General features: G+C 37.0%; 1 protein-coding gene across 2 annotated transcripts in view; it reads right to left on the reverse strand.

Annotated features, from left to right (window-relative positions):
• Positions 1 to 1,015: 1,015 nt before the first annotated feature.
• Positions 1,016 to 16,698, reverse strand: part of LOC140233908 (calpain-9-like) — a 72,654-nt gene continuing 56,971 nt past the window's right edge. The window contains exons 12-20 of one of the 2 annotated variants that reach the window (XM_072313999.1): positions 14,825 to 14,893; positions 13,632 to 13,689; positions 9,813 to 9,827; positions 8,454 to 8,512; positions 7,815 to 7,883; positions 6,267 to 6,345; positions 5,026 to 5,142; positions 4,221 to 4,273; positions 1,016 to 3,503 (exon numbers count right to left, since the gene is read on the reverse strand). In XM_072313999.1, coding sequence (XP_072170100.1) covers positions 3,477 to 3,503; positions 4,221 to 4,273; positions 5,026 to 5,142; positions 6,267 to 6,345; positions 7,815 to 7,883; positions 8,454 to 8,512; positions 9,813 to 9,827; positions 13,632 to 13,689; positions 14,825 to 14,893 — 546 coding nt within the window. In that variant the 3' untranslated portion in view covers positions 1,016 to 3,476. The remainder of the gene's footprint in view (positions 3,504 to 4,220; positions 4,274 to 5,025; positions 5,143 to 6,266; positions 6,346 to 7,814; positions 7,884 to 8,453; positions 8,513 to 9,812; positions 9,828 to 13,631; positions 13,690 to 14,824; positions 14,894 to 16,698) is intronic. The other variant, XM_072314007.1, reaches the window with a different exon arrangement.

The following is a 16,698-nucleotide window of genomic DNA, read 5'->3' on the forward strand; positions in this document are numbered from 1 at the left end:
ACCTAGGTTTGTGCCTCACTCTGCTGCCAGTGTAATACAGTACTCGTCGCATAATCTGGAAAGGCTGGGAGCAGCAAAAGGAGCTCCTTTTAGCATGGTGCCATTATCTTGATAAGCATAATGAAAAACAACCCCCCCCCCCCCAAAAAAAAAAAAAAAAAAAAAAACTTTGCAACTTTTCAGCCGCAGCTTGCTACAACGACAGTGACGATGACGACAACAACATGATGTACTGTAAAAGTGGAAATTTTCGCGGTGTTGAAATTTTCGCGCATTTCGCGCAACCAGAAACTAGCGCGAAAATAAAAACACGCGAATATTTTTGCTTGCCATACGTTCCTGTGCGTGATGTCTTGATTCCGCGGAATTAAAAACACGCGAAACTCTTCTGACCTGGCCTAGCGCGAAAAATTAATCGCGCGAAAATATCCACTTTTACAGTAGTTGATCTTGATGGTTACTACGTGGCTCTAGGCAATTTGCAATGTTGGCTGGACTGTCAGTGTGAATGCAAAAATTAATCCTGAAATACATGAAGAATTCACAAGCCAAGTGTTGCGTGTGGATGGCTGTACAAGTATGTGTGTGGAAATCATACATAAAACAAAGCTTGAAGAGCAAAAATTACAGTTGTAATGCCAATGTTGCTCTGTAGATGAACATCAATTTGAACAATTTGGACCAATGTAACCCTGCCATGGGGAGTTTTACAGTCTTGCCTGGGAGTCTTGCATGCACTGAAAATTTAACTTCCCATATCCATAACACATGAATTAGCATGGAAGCTCAGAAGTAATACTGGAAACAATTTGGCATTCTGTGTCTGTTACTTATCCTGATTCTTCTATATCTGTTTCTACACACTTTGAACAATGCAAAACAAGGTTTTCTTATTTTTTCTTGGTTTCCAGCAAATGGATATTGAGGCTTCAAAAGTGTCACTTGGTGTATCTGTTTCAGGCCATTCAGTCTACAAGCCATGATAACTCAATGACACAAAAAACAATGCAAGTGGTTGATTTTTCATGTAGTTTATTGTGCTACCCTTCATTACCACACACAACCCCAGAAATGTGACAGCAATTACAAAGACTACATCAAGTCTACAAATGATGGCTTTGTATAATATAATTTGAGTAAATATGTGTTATTTTTCCTCACACATCTATTCTAAGTACAGAGAGAAATATACACTGGAGAAACCCTTTTAAAAGATATCCAGCTCAATTTTTTGATAAAATTTCATTGTAATTTCAAATTAGTTGAAAATATCTCACTCTGATATTTTCTGGCAGTTGAATAGAAATCCAACATATCCAGCTTATTTTGTGATTTTGAAATACAGTGTATTTGCAAGTACTTTGTCGTTGATAAACTCTGGCATTTTAATAGAAATATATTTGTATCATACCCTGCCTATTGATGATAACATTTCTTTATCATTTCCACTACAGTCTAAGTATTTTATCCTGACACATTGTGGCAGTTCTCGTAAGAAATATAATAGTGATATGAGAACAAAATGAAGCACCCTCTGTGAAAGTACAAAATAAAAATGGTCGCCTTGACACAATATTGCAAACCTGGGTTTTTCAAGTAAGACAAGTTTGTCAGTACATAACACTTGTATTGTAGACTAGAACACATCTATGTCACATGATCTCTCACTAGATGAATACACATACTACCAAAAAATCAATTAATCAGAATCCACAGAAGGCTTTGTGAAAGTAGTACTTCTTCTTTTCCACAGGAATTGCATATAAACATGATACATGAATTGTCCCAGTGCCCTTAAATATTGGATTTCAAAGGCATGATGGTATGAAAGAAGTAGAAAGTGTGACTGTTGGGCAAAAAGGCCTATGTATTATTTTGATCAAGTTATGCATAGACTGTAGCATTCTTTAAACTTGCCCAGTACGCATTGACACATGTCACAACCTGGTTTTAGTGAGGCTATGTTATTACACACTTGCATATAGCATATATCACAAAGTGTACTGTTGGTGATTGACAACTCTTGCATGCAGATTCTAAATAATTTGCTGGAAGCAATTTCATAGTCGGTTGCTGGAGATTTTAATCTACCTATCCTTACCTGCCAATGCCCAACCTTCACTGGTACAATCGTGCTTTGAAAACTTTCTTGTCAGTTCAGTATACAGTACAACGGAAATGAAAAAAAAAGTGGGCATGTCACATACGGAACAGGCTAGACAGCCACAACTTCTTGATGTCATTATTCAGGTCCTATTTTTCCTCCCTTTTTATAAGCAGAGTGAAGCAGTCCAAGGTACATGCAAATGCATATCATCCCATACTTTTTAGTACAGCTATCCCGTGTATCCCATGATGCCAAGCAAGACAGCAGACCATGGTGAAATGTGTCATGATGTCCACATCGCCATTTATATGGAAATTTTCCTCCTACTCTATCTCCCTGAAACCTGCTGGCATGCATCTCCTCCCCCTCTGACTCAATCCCATGGTGATGCATTTTGTCAAAGCATGTATAAAGCATATCGTACAAAATATTAAACAGCAACAGCAACAACAAAATGAACAGGAGGATATCATAACGCAGGTTTTTAAAGCACGCAAATACTAGCTACTTAAAGTGCACCTTAATCTCTACCTGTTGTGACTTATGAATACATACATTTCATGCACCTTGTCAAACATAAGTGGTATTGTATAGCCTAGATTTGCAAGTTGAGGTTACTTTGTATAATTTTCTACATTGTGTATATTGCAGTAGCAAGAGTAGAACACATTCTCTTGCAAATGATTTTGTAGTTTTCTGTTGTTCACTGGCATTGGAAAGCCAGATATACTGGGAGTACTATGTCATGACACAAGCTACAAAGATCCATTCATTGGCTTCTATACCACATTACAACACACACATTTCCAAAACACATGATGGTTAGAAATGAAGTCTGAAATGTTTGCTTATCTCTTACTGGAGACTGAGATGTAAATGTGTGACCCGTTACTACCATGATAGTGTCTGAAAGTGCTTAGACTTCTGTGATTTTCCAGCACCGCTTAACACATTTGAACAACAAACAGGAACTTCACTTCGCAGATTTCCAAATGATTACATGATACTATTCTGTTCTATGGCAAACACTACATTGTACCTCTCCATTCCACTAAACACACAAAATGCAAAGCCTAATGCATTACTGTAGGCTTTCTGACATTCATAGCATATTTTCTTTTGTTAAATGAGTAGGCCATTATAGCTGACACGTCTACACTGCTTCTAGAAACCTGGAGAATAACCTTCGAACGGAAAACAAACATTACATAGTAAAAATTGACATTGATATCATTAGAACTGGTGGAAGTGAAGGAGAATCTAGCCTAAGGCAGATAATGAGGTGCTCTAACACTTTCGTATAAAAAGACATTGTGACCCTGGTTATGACGTCATCACATTGACCTCTGACCTCCTCTTCTCCAGACATCTAAGAGTACAGGTTCAACATCAAGAACTAAAAGACAAACAAAAGAAGGTGGAGAGCAAGCAACGTTTCATTAATTGGGAGAATGCTCATGGAAACAATGCAGCTTACTGCCAATTTTCTGGAAAGAATCATTTTCTTCATGCCTCTCTTTAATATGCATTAAGAATATGTACTTGTACATGTACAGTATATAACATTTATTTTTGCTGCTGAGAATTGACTGCTGAGCATAAGCATACATCAAAATTTTAACAAACAAAATACAAAAAAAAACAAACAAACAAAAACCAAGTATATCCACAGTTGTAAGACTATTCAAAATTATGGTCTTGTAGCATTATTAAGTCATTGTACCATCTTTAAGTACAGCTGTGTCAATCAAAGGCTAATAATCATTTGAAGAAATCTATTGTATCATCCATCAGATAGTATTCACTTCCCCCCCCCCCCCCCCCCACCATAGTCTACATGTATGTTGTCAGGATTTCAATTCCATCAGGACAAACAATCTGCTGGATGGTATTAAATTCTTCTCTCTCAGAATGAATTCTTCAGAGTGGCTATGTACAGTCAACCTCGCATAAGTCGAATAATCACCAAAGTCGAAGGTCTTTTCAAGTTCTCTTTATATTCTATCGATTTTAATCCCTCATAAGGCGAAAGTCGAAGCTATTTTTTCAGTCCAAATTGATTCGACTTAGGCAAGGTTGACTGTACTTTCAAATCAAGGGATTTAACACCCACCTCGTCCAGTTTGTATGAGGCACGTCCTCCACTGGCAGCATCGGCAAATTTCACTGCAAGGGAGAGTAAAAGAAATTTTCACGCTAGGATGGCGCAGGCCTCTGGGAACTCTGGAGACAGTTAACATTACCAAAGTGCCTATTGGAATTTTGTGGTCTCCACACAGAGTGTACAAAGGGAATATCATAATCTTATGGGAAATTGTTTGACTTCTATCATGACTTGACCATATATGCCCGAGTTAAAAGCCCCACATACAGCAAAGCATTAAGAAATTATGAGTCCACCTGTTAGGGTGCCTTAGAAAAACAACAAAATATTCGGGAAGAAGAAAAATAGCAGAGTTAGCAATGAAAATATCACGATGTGTCTTGAAATTCATTCACTACACACAGATTTGCATACTGAAGCAGGTAAAACTTCTTTTGTATCTACAGCTGTAGTGTATTTTTAATTGTCTGAAACATTTAAAACAGAAAAAGGGCTGCAAATAGGGAAGAAATTGTTGTAACTTATTTTCAGCTGAGTGCGAAAAAAACAGGTTTTACTCCCATACACAGTCAATGGAATGGATGCTATCTTTCTTCTGCTCGCTCCTCAAACTTTTTCAAAATTTTACATACATTCTGAGCTGGTAAAAGATGATGTAAACTTCGATTATCTATACACACAGTGGCAAGACTGAGTCCCCCCCCACACACACACACACTCACACATACACACACATACAGACAGAAAATGTGCCCATTTCTTTTTGCAATAGACCAATACATAATGATTTGTTTTGGGGCAATTAAGGACTCACTGAACATGAACTTGAGCTTGATGGCTGCTGCGATGAAGCTATCAAAGGTGACACGGCCAGACTTATCGGCGTAGCGAAGAACCAGACACCCAAAGGTGTTTGCACTCAGCTTGAAGCCTGGAAAAGGCGGGGGTAGAAAAAGAAATTACCACATGCCTCCATTTATACAATTTATACAAAATTGTGCAAACATGAAACTTCGCAGGTAGTGAGTCTTGGGTAAACAGATTAGCAATATGTTAATCATATGCATATTCACGTTGTAGGAGACTTGTATCAGGAAATAATTGTAACCCTTTCCCACAATCAACTTGAACAGAAAAATACAAATTTCGAAAGATATATCAGCATTTTCACCCAAAATTCATATGAAGGATGACATATCCATATTAGATACATATGTGAAGTTTCAAGGGTTTTGTGGTAAAATAAGGGAAATACGAGGAGGTGAACTTCCGAGTTTGTTTGTCCTTCCTTCACACTGTACTTTGATGACCATTACAAATTCAAAAGCTTTCGCCTCTTATTTCGGGAGTTAATTGCACCGCATCGCCGGACCTGATTCTGTTGATCCTTATGGCAACGCTGCACACTGGCCCTGGTCCGACGGTCCACAACCAGTAAAAATCACTGTCAAGACCAGTAACTTTATCAGGAATGGACTAGTAAAATATACAAAAACTGGGTACGTACTTGTCCAATAGACAGGTCGGACCAGTGGAAAAAATAGGTTAGTGTGCAGCCCTGTCATGGGTCAAAAGATTGTGGGTAAAAATTGTGGGTGATACCCAAGGAATAGATACACTTGTTACTGTTATGACAGCATGTCACCTGTATACTTTAAAATAAGGAATGTTCGCGTGCATTTTAATTTCGGGAATTTTGCGAGCGCCAAGATTCGTGAAATTAAAATGCATGCAAAAGTTCTTGTCTACACTATATGCATTGAATGCCAGTGGCAATTCGCGAAAATTTCATGCCGCGAAAAAAGCCATCGGCTCCAATTCCAAAAATTTCATGCCACGAATATATCATGTTTTACAGTAATACGGCACCTTTCTGTGGGAAGGCTACAAGACTTCAGGGTACGAAAAGCTATTGACATTATGTAGATGTCTTCTTCAGATGGAATACAAGAGGCAACCATTCACATGGTTATGTACCTCAAATAACTCTAAATGCCATGAAAACGCTGATCCTTATTTTCAGTGTGTTTCTGCCAGCAAAAGACAAGAACTTACCAAGTGAGCGGAGAGCTCCCTTCATCTCGTAGGCGTTGAAAGTACCAGAATTGTCCTCATCAAACTTCTTGAAAATGGCCTGTGGTTTGATAGCAAGAAAAAATAACAGAGTTACAGTGCTTCGCATGTACGTGTATGCACTAAAATCAATGAAAAAACATTGAAATGGGTTTCTGCTAGGGAAAGGGAAATTAATAAAACAATCTTAATCATTCAGACCATTTGCAGGGTTGGTACAGCTGTATATACATTTCAGTAATCATCACTACATGAGTATTAACCATCTAAACCTATTTGATAAAATATCAGTGATTATTACCTATACGAGGTAGTTTTGCGAGGCAATTGCAGTTGATATTTTGCAGGGTTAAAGGTCAGCAGTTGTTATTTTGCAGGGTTAAACGCCAGCAGGCAATATTCGTTCGCCTCGTTCGCACACAGTGCAATCTTCCGGTTTTCGCCATTCACTTTACACAGGGAGGTGGGAAGAGAAAGAGTGGGAGCTCTCTCCCCACCTCCCTGCTTTAAATGTAAACATTCCGATCGACCACGAAAAGAAAACTTTCCAGGCCGTCGCTTGGTGTCGGTTACACGCACCGCAGAAGAACGCTGATAAGTCAACTCATACAAGGTCAACCACTTACAGCAGCACTACGCGTCAAACAATGACTAGTCCATTTGTGCTCAATTATCGCAGAGTGGACCATCAGTTTTACAACTCTCCAAATTTAAACAGAAGTAAAAATAAAGTGTGAAAGCGTTCAGATGTTTGAAGTTCACCTGTTACAACTACATATGTATCTTTGAAGTTGGAGATGAATGATATACATCAATGAACAATTTTTCAATTATTTGACATGTTGATGATCTACAGGTAGTCAAATGTGGCTTGATCTATATCATAGTGTATAGCCGTATTCACATATTTTCTTAATTCACCTAGGGGATAGGTAATAATTATGATATTGACTGGCCTTGAGGGAGATACCAGATAAATATTCTTTCAGTTTGGGCAATATTTTCTGGTATCTCCCTCGAGGCCAGTCAATATTATATAAATATTAATACCATGCAAAATAGGCCTACCCTCTGTTTAATAGGGCGGGGCTACTAGGACAATCACAGAAAATCAAATATTTGGCATAAACAGAGAAGTTTTTCTTCCAATAGTGAGGCATTTAAATTTCCACTTCAGTTAAAGTTCAATGAAGGGATTGATCAGATCAGCACAGACACTACAATTCATCAAAAAGTAAATACATATTGTATACAGTTTACATTATGTTTTGAAGCAAGCACAATGACATGGAGATCACTGTACATGCACAATGGTGTATGCGAAAACACATGTAGGACCTTTCAATTATGAGGTCCCAAATTTCACTGCAATGTACAAACAACCCAGAATATGATCACTTGGGGGGGGGGGGGGGCATGTGATCCTCAGCTTGACACATGTGCATGCTGTCATGGTGTCATTTTCACATTAGTCATGCAAATCAAAAGCTACTTCATGTCATGGCACAAATGTGAAGACTCTGTACTAACCTTCCACGCGCAGATGCTCTGCCACAGCTCACGGAACTCCTCGAAACCAAGCTTGCCCGAACGGTCTTCCTGTGACGTGAATTGGCTAAGGAAACATGTGGATGGGTTTTTCTCCTTTTGACATAGTAAAAAGTCTTGATGGAATGATTTAAAAGGAAATTTTGGTTTAATATGAGCATTCATTTTGAACAAGACTGTCTAACATGTATCATAGTTCTACAATATGAATTTAAATTTGTTTCTAAACTGCAGAAAATGAATCAGCATATCAAAGTGACAATACAATCGCTAAAAATGCATGCTTTATTTTGAATTTATCCAGTTTCTATTATCTTTCTCCAATATGAAAGATGCAGTGAAAGTCAGAGGTGTGATTTAATGGTGACAAAATAAGAGTCATTTAATTTTAAGAGCCATTTTAAGAGTCATTAAATTTGGCAGCAAAATTCCTGGGTTCAGGGTCACTGATAAAACACATCTTTTTCAGGTTGCCATGGTAGCAACAGAGGACAAAGCATAAACAGCACAATGAAACATCCAACGGCACAATGCCTGTACCACGCCACCATGGGGTGGAGGCTGAGAAAAGGATGATAATAATAATGATAATTAGCATTTATATCGCGCTTAAAAGGATACGTCCGTGAGGGCGACCATACTCTTGCATGACTCGAGGGTGAAACCACCTCCTCGCAGCTCTAGAGAGGGCAGGAACACCAAACAATAAGCATTAACAACTGGGCAAGCAGGAAATGGCTTCCAGCAACAATAATCACGACATCACAAGTGGTATACCGGTATTGTGTGAATACAATGTGTATCTCACAGGCAAACTTGTGGTTGGTTATTGCAGTCATCATGCAAACAGAGATTACTTATGCCACCACAGAGAGAGAGTAAGTATTATATCTATTCCAAAAATCATTCAGTATTACATGTGCATGCATGGCATCCAAATAAGTGTTTGCCAAAACGAAGTTTTGGTTGGCATGTCTGGGCCACAATTTGACATACTTTCAAACATTCAATGTTTCTCCACCTTTGCACAGTAGTTCTTTTTTCTTTTTTTCTGTTTTTTTCTTGGGGGGATTTTGTTTGAGCTTTCAATATTTATCAGCTACTGTATATGAGTCTATGACAGGAGTGTTCAGAAACAGACAGATGGATGAGAAATAATGGTCTCAAATGTCATTTCATTCAATCTTTGACTTACATGAGAATCACGCACATTAAAAGTTTTCACACTTTTGAAAGCCATTATTCCATTTGCAACCAAAATGTAAAAGTTTTTGCACTGAGTTAGAACAAGCAAATAATCTGACAAACTTGCATTAGTAGTTAAAAAAAAAATAAAAGGTTGAATTAAGTAGTTGTAATAGTGATTGTTCTCATATAGAATATCATTCATGCACTATTAGAATATAGCTGTTGCTTCTTAAAATAGGGGTCCTCTAAAACACTTTAAAATTCTGTTGTTTGTTTTGTGTGTGTTTGATGCAACTTGGGGAAATTTGCTGTTTACAATTACATCGTAATAACACACAAGCTTTTGTAAATTGTTGTTATGAATTGTTTGAAATGACTTGCTTTCAAAATAGGCCACCGAATCCTCATTGAAACAAACACTGAAAAAGGAATAACATGTTTGACAATCAATTTACACTGCCTTTTACTCAATGTCACCTCCATGAATGTATCGAGTTATGGTATGAATCCTCATGCCATGCGTCTTTAACTATAAATTTCGAATATGAACTAAAATTCCTGACATCGGTGGCAGTACTAAGATTGTAACAGCTCATCCAGAAAGCTTATGCCAATGGGCAATGATACACAGTCATATGTGAATATTAAAGGACCCCTATCCTGGGTAGAACACAAAAAAAAAGAAAAAAAAAAGGAAGGAAACAACAAAACTGATTGTCATTTAAATGTCTGCATAAGTTTTAAGAATAATTGTTATTTTCTTTTGTCTTTCACAACCATTCACAGTCTTACCAGCACTTTTGAAGTCTGGTCCGAGTTGGGCGACAACAACAGCATTGCAAACATGGTACAACACAATGAGCACATTTTACCAGACGTGCATCGGGCAGGCGGAACGTGAACGTGAAGAACGTGAGAGAGACGTGAGTGAAGTGAATTATCAAAGCAAAAGAACTCATGCAACATGGGGATGCAACACAAAAGCAAATAGGGCGAACAATTACCCTTGAGCGATGCTGGTTGAGAGATAGAGGGGCATTATTTACTCAGAAAAATCCCAGCCTCTAACATCCCTTGGTATCTCAAGTGGACGCATACATGTACTATGAAACAACCATATCATGCAACACAAATGTACACATTTCTTTCTTTTTTCCTTTTTTTTTTTTTGAAAGAGAGAAAGCCCTGCAATTTATTGGCCAAACAATGTTTGTTTAGTTTTTGACATTAGTAAAATGCTCGCTGTTTAGCCGAGTTGAAATGGACTGAGCATTTGCAAACAAGACACATGCTTGTGAAATGCCTTTGTGAAATCTACCTACTGTTAAAGATTAGGGCAAATATTGGTAATACATCAAACACAATACAGGTACGAAATGTGCCTACAAAGTATTGGTCTGTCAGGATTTATAATCACACACATAATGTGTTATCACAACGATTGCAAATCAATCTTTATATCATTTTTCATCCTGACAGATATATTTTGATGAGAAAGAAACCCCTAAAATGTAGTTTTAAAGAGGTTTAAAGAATTATATTATGTTTTCTATCATTGTTATTATTACCATCATCCTTATTGCAGTTATCATTATTACTATCATTATCATCATAATTAGATTTATACTTATCATTAGTATCTTTACTATCATCATTATTACGATGTTTTAAATCAAAATTATCTGTGTCTGTGTTTCCTTGAGAATATTTGGTTCTTGCAAATATGACTTTCCATGTTTCACAAAAGCTCTGACAAGCATAATAAAAACTGTGACATGGAATGATAACAATGCTTTCATTCAGCAAATAAGACACACTTCACATATGCAATAGTGAGTGTAGCTGTACAATGCGATACAAATACACGTACTGATATAATGACATCTATCAAACTATGAAGATGTGCTACAAAATACTGATTATGGCATGATGGAAAATTCTTGAAGGTTCTCCGGAAAAAAAAAAATGTTACACAAGTTTTTCTGTCGGGCAGGAGAGTAAAATGTTTCCTGCAAAATGTCATATGTTTTGTACATGTCATGTATCAAAAAAAAAAATACTAATAAAGCTTAATATAAACAACATGTGCTTATTCTTTACAAGCTCTTTCATGCCTGTTAAAAAAAAAAAAAAAAAAAAACCCACTAATGTATAGTCTCAGAGTGGCATAAAGATGAGGGGGGGGGGGGGGAAAGAGCATTACTAAACTTTGGCAAGAAACATTTTAAGGAAGGGGAGGAAATAGAGCTACACAGAGAACAACAGCACAGCTACTGCTTTTTCGTTCTTTACTAAAAATGCACTTGATTCACAGACTTCACACTGCAATTGGGAAGGGAAAACCAAAATGAAAAGATGGCTGGAAAACTAATTCAATATTCAGCGCTTTCTAAAAGCTATAAACTTTGGGGGCTGTTCTACGGACACTGACTTCACTGGAAGGCTGTGCTGCAGAAGTATTGCTAGGAGGAATAAAACTCAAGATTTAGCGACTGCATTTCTTTCTTCTTTTTTTTTTTCACACATAGTAAACAGAAAGCTGAAAAAAAAGGAGATTCAGTTTGCAAAGTTGGTGCCTGAATGTACTGACCTTCTGTGCTTAGTTACATAAAAAATCATGCACGAAGTAAAGATGAGGAAAAAGACGGGTTAGACATGGTAGGGTGTCATAAATCAGGACCATTCTAAAGTCATTGCCCTCATCTGCATACTCTCCTTGTAAAATATACAATACATACTTTGCATCACTCAAGAGGATGCAGTTCTCAAGGACTAAAGCATCCAATTAACTGTCAATGTTTTGCTTTTGAATGACAAATGTGTAGTGACATAAGTCAATTTATTTATAGCAAGAAAACATTTCAGCATTTCAGAAATAAAAAGCATACAAATGTATAATTTTTTTACATCTTTTAGGATTCAAGTCTCCTTTCCTATAGATCATCTACATGATATGCAAATAAGGGCTGGTGAATATTACAACTTTACAAGAACAAAAAAAAAAAAAATCAAATATATTATTAAGAAATGGTCACAATGCACTAACCGAATGTAATATAAGCATCAGACATAATTACATAATACACTCACATTCCCTTCAGGAATCAAATGATTGTGCTTTTAATTCTCAACACTTTAATGGTTTAGTTGACAGTGTTCATGCAAACATTAAACATTCATATTGATAGTCATATCAAGTTTACTTCCCAGCTCATGCAACATCAGCTTCAAAGAATTTATTGAATATAAAAAGTGTTCATATATGGTAAAGAAACTTAATAATTCTTCTGGCACCAGTTTGTGAGGCATACCACACTTGTGACCACACATATGACCACTAGTGGACAAATCATAAAACATACTGTATAATGGCTGTTGAGATGCTGTAGTCTACTAGTATTTAACATGTAACAATTTTTTTATTTCATTGTGAAAAAAGCAAAAAACAAAACTAATGTGAGTAAAATAATCAGAAGTGTGTGTGTCTGCATGCGTGCATATATTGGTCCCCGATATGTATGTTCACATAAAATCTAAAGGGAAATATATCTAGCACTTTTGTTGTATATGACTGGACTACTGTCACAAATGTGTACTTTTTTTTTTCTCATTTTACAGGTAAACTGATACCAATCTGATCTGAGAAACAAAAATGCATGCGTCCCAAAACTGACTGCAAAGTGACAAATCCCTTTTTACATCAATGACATTTTTAGACTCTGCTTCAACATGGGTCAATGAATACGAGTGAATAGCGAGTGTTCAGTGTCCCGATTACTGTCTGATTAGATAACTACAGCACATTGTTTTAAAATCCACCTCTGAGAATTTTACAACTTTGTGGCAAAATCCTTTTTGCCACAAACATTCCGCTTTGATGTACAAGATGGTCTTCAATCGAGGTGGTGATATTAAACCATGACTGTGTCATGACATGTGAACATGCTGTGATGTGTCATGAAAAAGTGAAATGTGTTTTTTAAGCATTGACATGCAGATCTGAATTCTAATCCCATGTGACACTGTAAACAAATGATATGTCCTCTAATGTAATGAAATGTGACATTGATAATTATGATCCAATGCATTCCTACATAAAATGTGTGCCCAAGACAATGGCAGTACAACAGAGGCTTAAACTTCTTATATCATCAGTTCTCTAAGACTGATATGTACTGTTATGCAATGCATGATTTGAGTTGATGTGACCTGTTAGCAAGCTGTGATACAGCCAGTGATACAGGGGCGGATCCAGGAATTCCGTAAAGGGGGGGGGGGGGGGCCAAAAGACTATTTCTGATGCTACTTCCAGGTTTTATTTCATTTTTCTTTTTATTTCTTTTGATTTAACTAAAAAAATAGAGAGGGGAAGCAAACAAACCTGCCAGGCAGGTTTGTTTATAAATTTTTGAATGTCTATTAGCCAATGAGTCATGCATTGATCAGATCTATTAAGATTGTCTTTCTCATAATGCATTTATACGGGAAGTGATGAACCCTAACCCTAACCCCTAGATCCGCCACTGAGTGATGTATGGTTACATCATAGTGTTTATGTCATGAGGTGTTGGTGTTTGCGGGAAGACATGCATCCAACATTATTCCACTGACCTTTTTTAAGGGCTGCATTCAGGATCTCCTGCAGTTCCCATGCATCAACTTCCATGTCCTTTTTCACAGGGCAAAGAGGATGAATTCATTAATTTGAGATGCAACATCAATACACAAAAGTTTGTGACAGATGAGACAGAAAGGAGAGGCCACAATAGAATAATATACGTACATACATTACATCTCTACAGGTCTCGACCTCATCTCTGAGCTTCAGGAAAAAGTCACAATATTTCTGAAGTCCCTCCTTTTTCTTAAACCCTTCCTAGATGCTGACAGGGTACTTCTCTTCCAAGGGCCAAAAAAATAATAATCATATTGTTTTGCACACCTAAGAATGGGGGTGCAGACAGTGACAATGGTGCAAAAATTAACACATCAAACTCCCAGAGGTTCCCCAGATGAGCCATCACAGAGATATGTGTTACACACATCTCAATAGGTGCTAATTACTTCAAAATCAGGAGATATAAATATACCTTTACAAGAAAATAAAATATTGCACATATTTTCTTGGGGGGGGGGGGGGGAAGGAGGGGGTTACTAAACTTGCAAAAAGAAAGCAGTGTTCAGGAAACTTTGTGCAGTCAGGGAGACTTAGCAGTCTGGCAAGAGGTTAGAGTACACAGCTCTCTATTTTCAGGTCAGGGAGAATGGCAATCACTTGACATCACTGACTAACTCACATGAGAGTGAGACTTTCTCAAAAAGTTATCCAATGCTCCAGTATGGGCCTGTGTCAGAACGAACAAGGCCAAGCAGTGTGTACTTTAAAAAGTACGACTCTACATTAACTCACACAAATGGAAGTTTAATTTCTATAACTGATCTTTGATTTAATGAGATGTCATACACTGTAGTACTTGGGGTTGACATTTTTTTTTTCTGTAACAATGTTACTTCCTTTTATCTCTTTTTTCTTTTTCTTTTTTTTACAGGCTGCTCTAATAGAGGGAAAAACCTCACTGAATAATTCCCCAACCTTAGTTCTAACCAAGTGATCAAAATCAGAAACAGTGTAATTCATCAGGTGATGATGCTGTAACATGATTTTTATGTGTGAAGCTCAGTCAAGTTCTTAACTTAACTCCCAGCTAGCTATCTTGCCTTGCAAGCTGGCTGATTCATCATCTCGTTATCTTTATGGGTAACATTGCCAACTATATTATGAATTTGAAATTTCTCTGACTTACTGGGCCAGTCAGCTTCTGGAAGAACTGTCTGAAACGTTGCGTTTGCTCATCCTCCTGAGGTGGTGGTGGCTGTAAAGGAAAAATTTGTAGGGAAGAGGATATCAGCATGTTTCAATGACTGGATATAAAAAGAAAAAAAATCAAATATCTACAGTATTTTGCCAAAAATATCACAATAACAAAAGTTTACAATAAATGTATGAACTTGGATCATGATTGAATAACAACTTGAAAATTTCCCAGCTATCTCACAAAGGCAGACATGTATTTACCAGTCATTGGTATTTCTTCAATCTATACCTGCTTCTGATAATTGCTGCTGGATGGCATACTAAGAGTAAGAAGAGGTAATCATTCATCGGTTGGTTGGCAAATCAGTCTTTCTCATCAATGAAGGAGACCCGATGATTTCATGTCGGGATTTTAATGACAGAAAGAAGATATTTCAGACACAGAGGATCGGTGTGTGCACAACAATGATCTGCACTCAGGTAGGGTCTCTTTGAAAGCTGTACTTGAGAAAATCGAATTTTTGTTAAATGTACAGATGACAGTGTACAGTGGTGCAAAAATGTTATGTAGGGCATACACTGCCCTGCATTTTAAAGAGAACCAGCACATACACCATATTGAATGTGTGTGTGCATATGTGTGCACACACATACATGATGGTAACAAGAAGCAAAGCTCATGTGAGAAACAAAAAAATAACCCAAACCATGACAGAAAACTTTCATCAACAGATCCTTTTTAGAACCATGGAATTGTGCTCGGTTCTGCCTTAAAAGTAGCAACAAATTAAAGCAAATATGGTTGCTCATAGTATTCTGATTATTTCCTGATTGAACAGCTAGCAAACTGATTGAATGGATTCAGCTCGGAGAATCATACAACCCTGTGGCAAAACAATTTTGCCATCAACGTTCCCCTTTGAAGTAAAAGATTTTCATATAAGGCCAACTTATCACTGATATGCAGGAAACAAACTCATTGCCTTTTTATGTACATACAACCTGTACATGTTTTACACAGCATGCCATGTTCATAAGCCCATATGGTTTCATATTCTGATCGTAATGACTGCAGATACCATATCATATGAGTCAGCACAACATCTGTTAGATTACACACATTATGGCATGGCCTACCTGCTGAAAATCACCATTAAATATATGGTATATAATGTATACAATACACTCTACATTAGGCACATCATGTCTCCATCAAACAACGGACCATGCAGAGCATTCCATACACTCGGATGCAAACATAGTATACTGTTATGTGGTGATTGCTTGTAATTTGCAGTCCAAGAGACTACTGAACATCATTGCTAAAACTTTCAATTTCACACAGCAAACTTCAGAAAATATTCAACATTACGAGATTCAAAAAGATGTTAAATATAAATGACGTAAATTCTATTCCTTGTACAAACTGTTGAGAAAGTTCATTCTTATGTGAATCTGTCTACACGTACAATCATCAATCGATAGCAAAGAATTTACTAAAATGTCGGGTGTAATATCACAACAGATTTTTCGTCAAATATGAACAAATTATCTTTTTTTCCATTCTAAGTACTTGCATCTTTTTTTTTTTTAAATTCTGCAATACAGAGCTCTGGGTTATACTCCATGTCAATGGTTCAATTGCAAAGAGGAGAGAATGTATCTAATTCTCAATCTGTAATGTCTGCATCACCATCACCACTGAATCTCAATGAAATGTTGGTTTTTTTTTAAATACTAACTCTTTCCTATCTCCAATAATGAATTTCACATACTTTTCTTTTCTGGGACACCTTCATAGTCAACTTCTTTCAAAAACATTAAATCAACAGGTGACATCATGCTTCATGTAAATGAACACTG

Source organism: Diadema setosum, chromosome 1 (genome assembly GCF_964275005.1).
Source record: "Diadema setosum chromosome 1, eeDiaSeto1, whole genome shotgun sequence".
Taxonomy (NCBI): domain Eukaryota; kingdom Metazoa; phylum Echinodermata; class Echinoidea; order Diadematoida; family Diadematidae; genus Diadema; species Diadema setosum.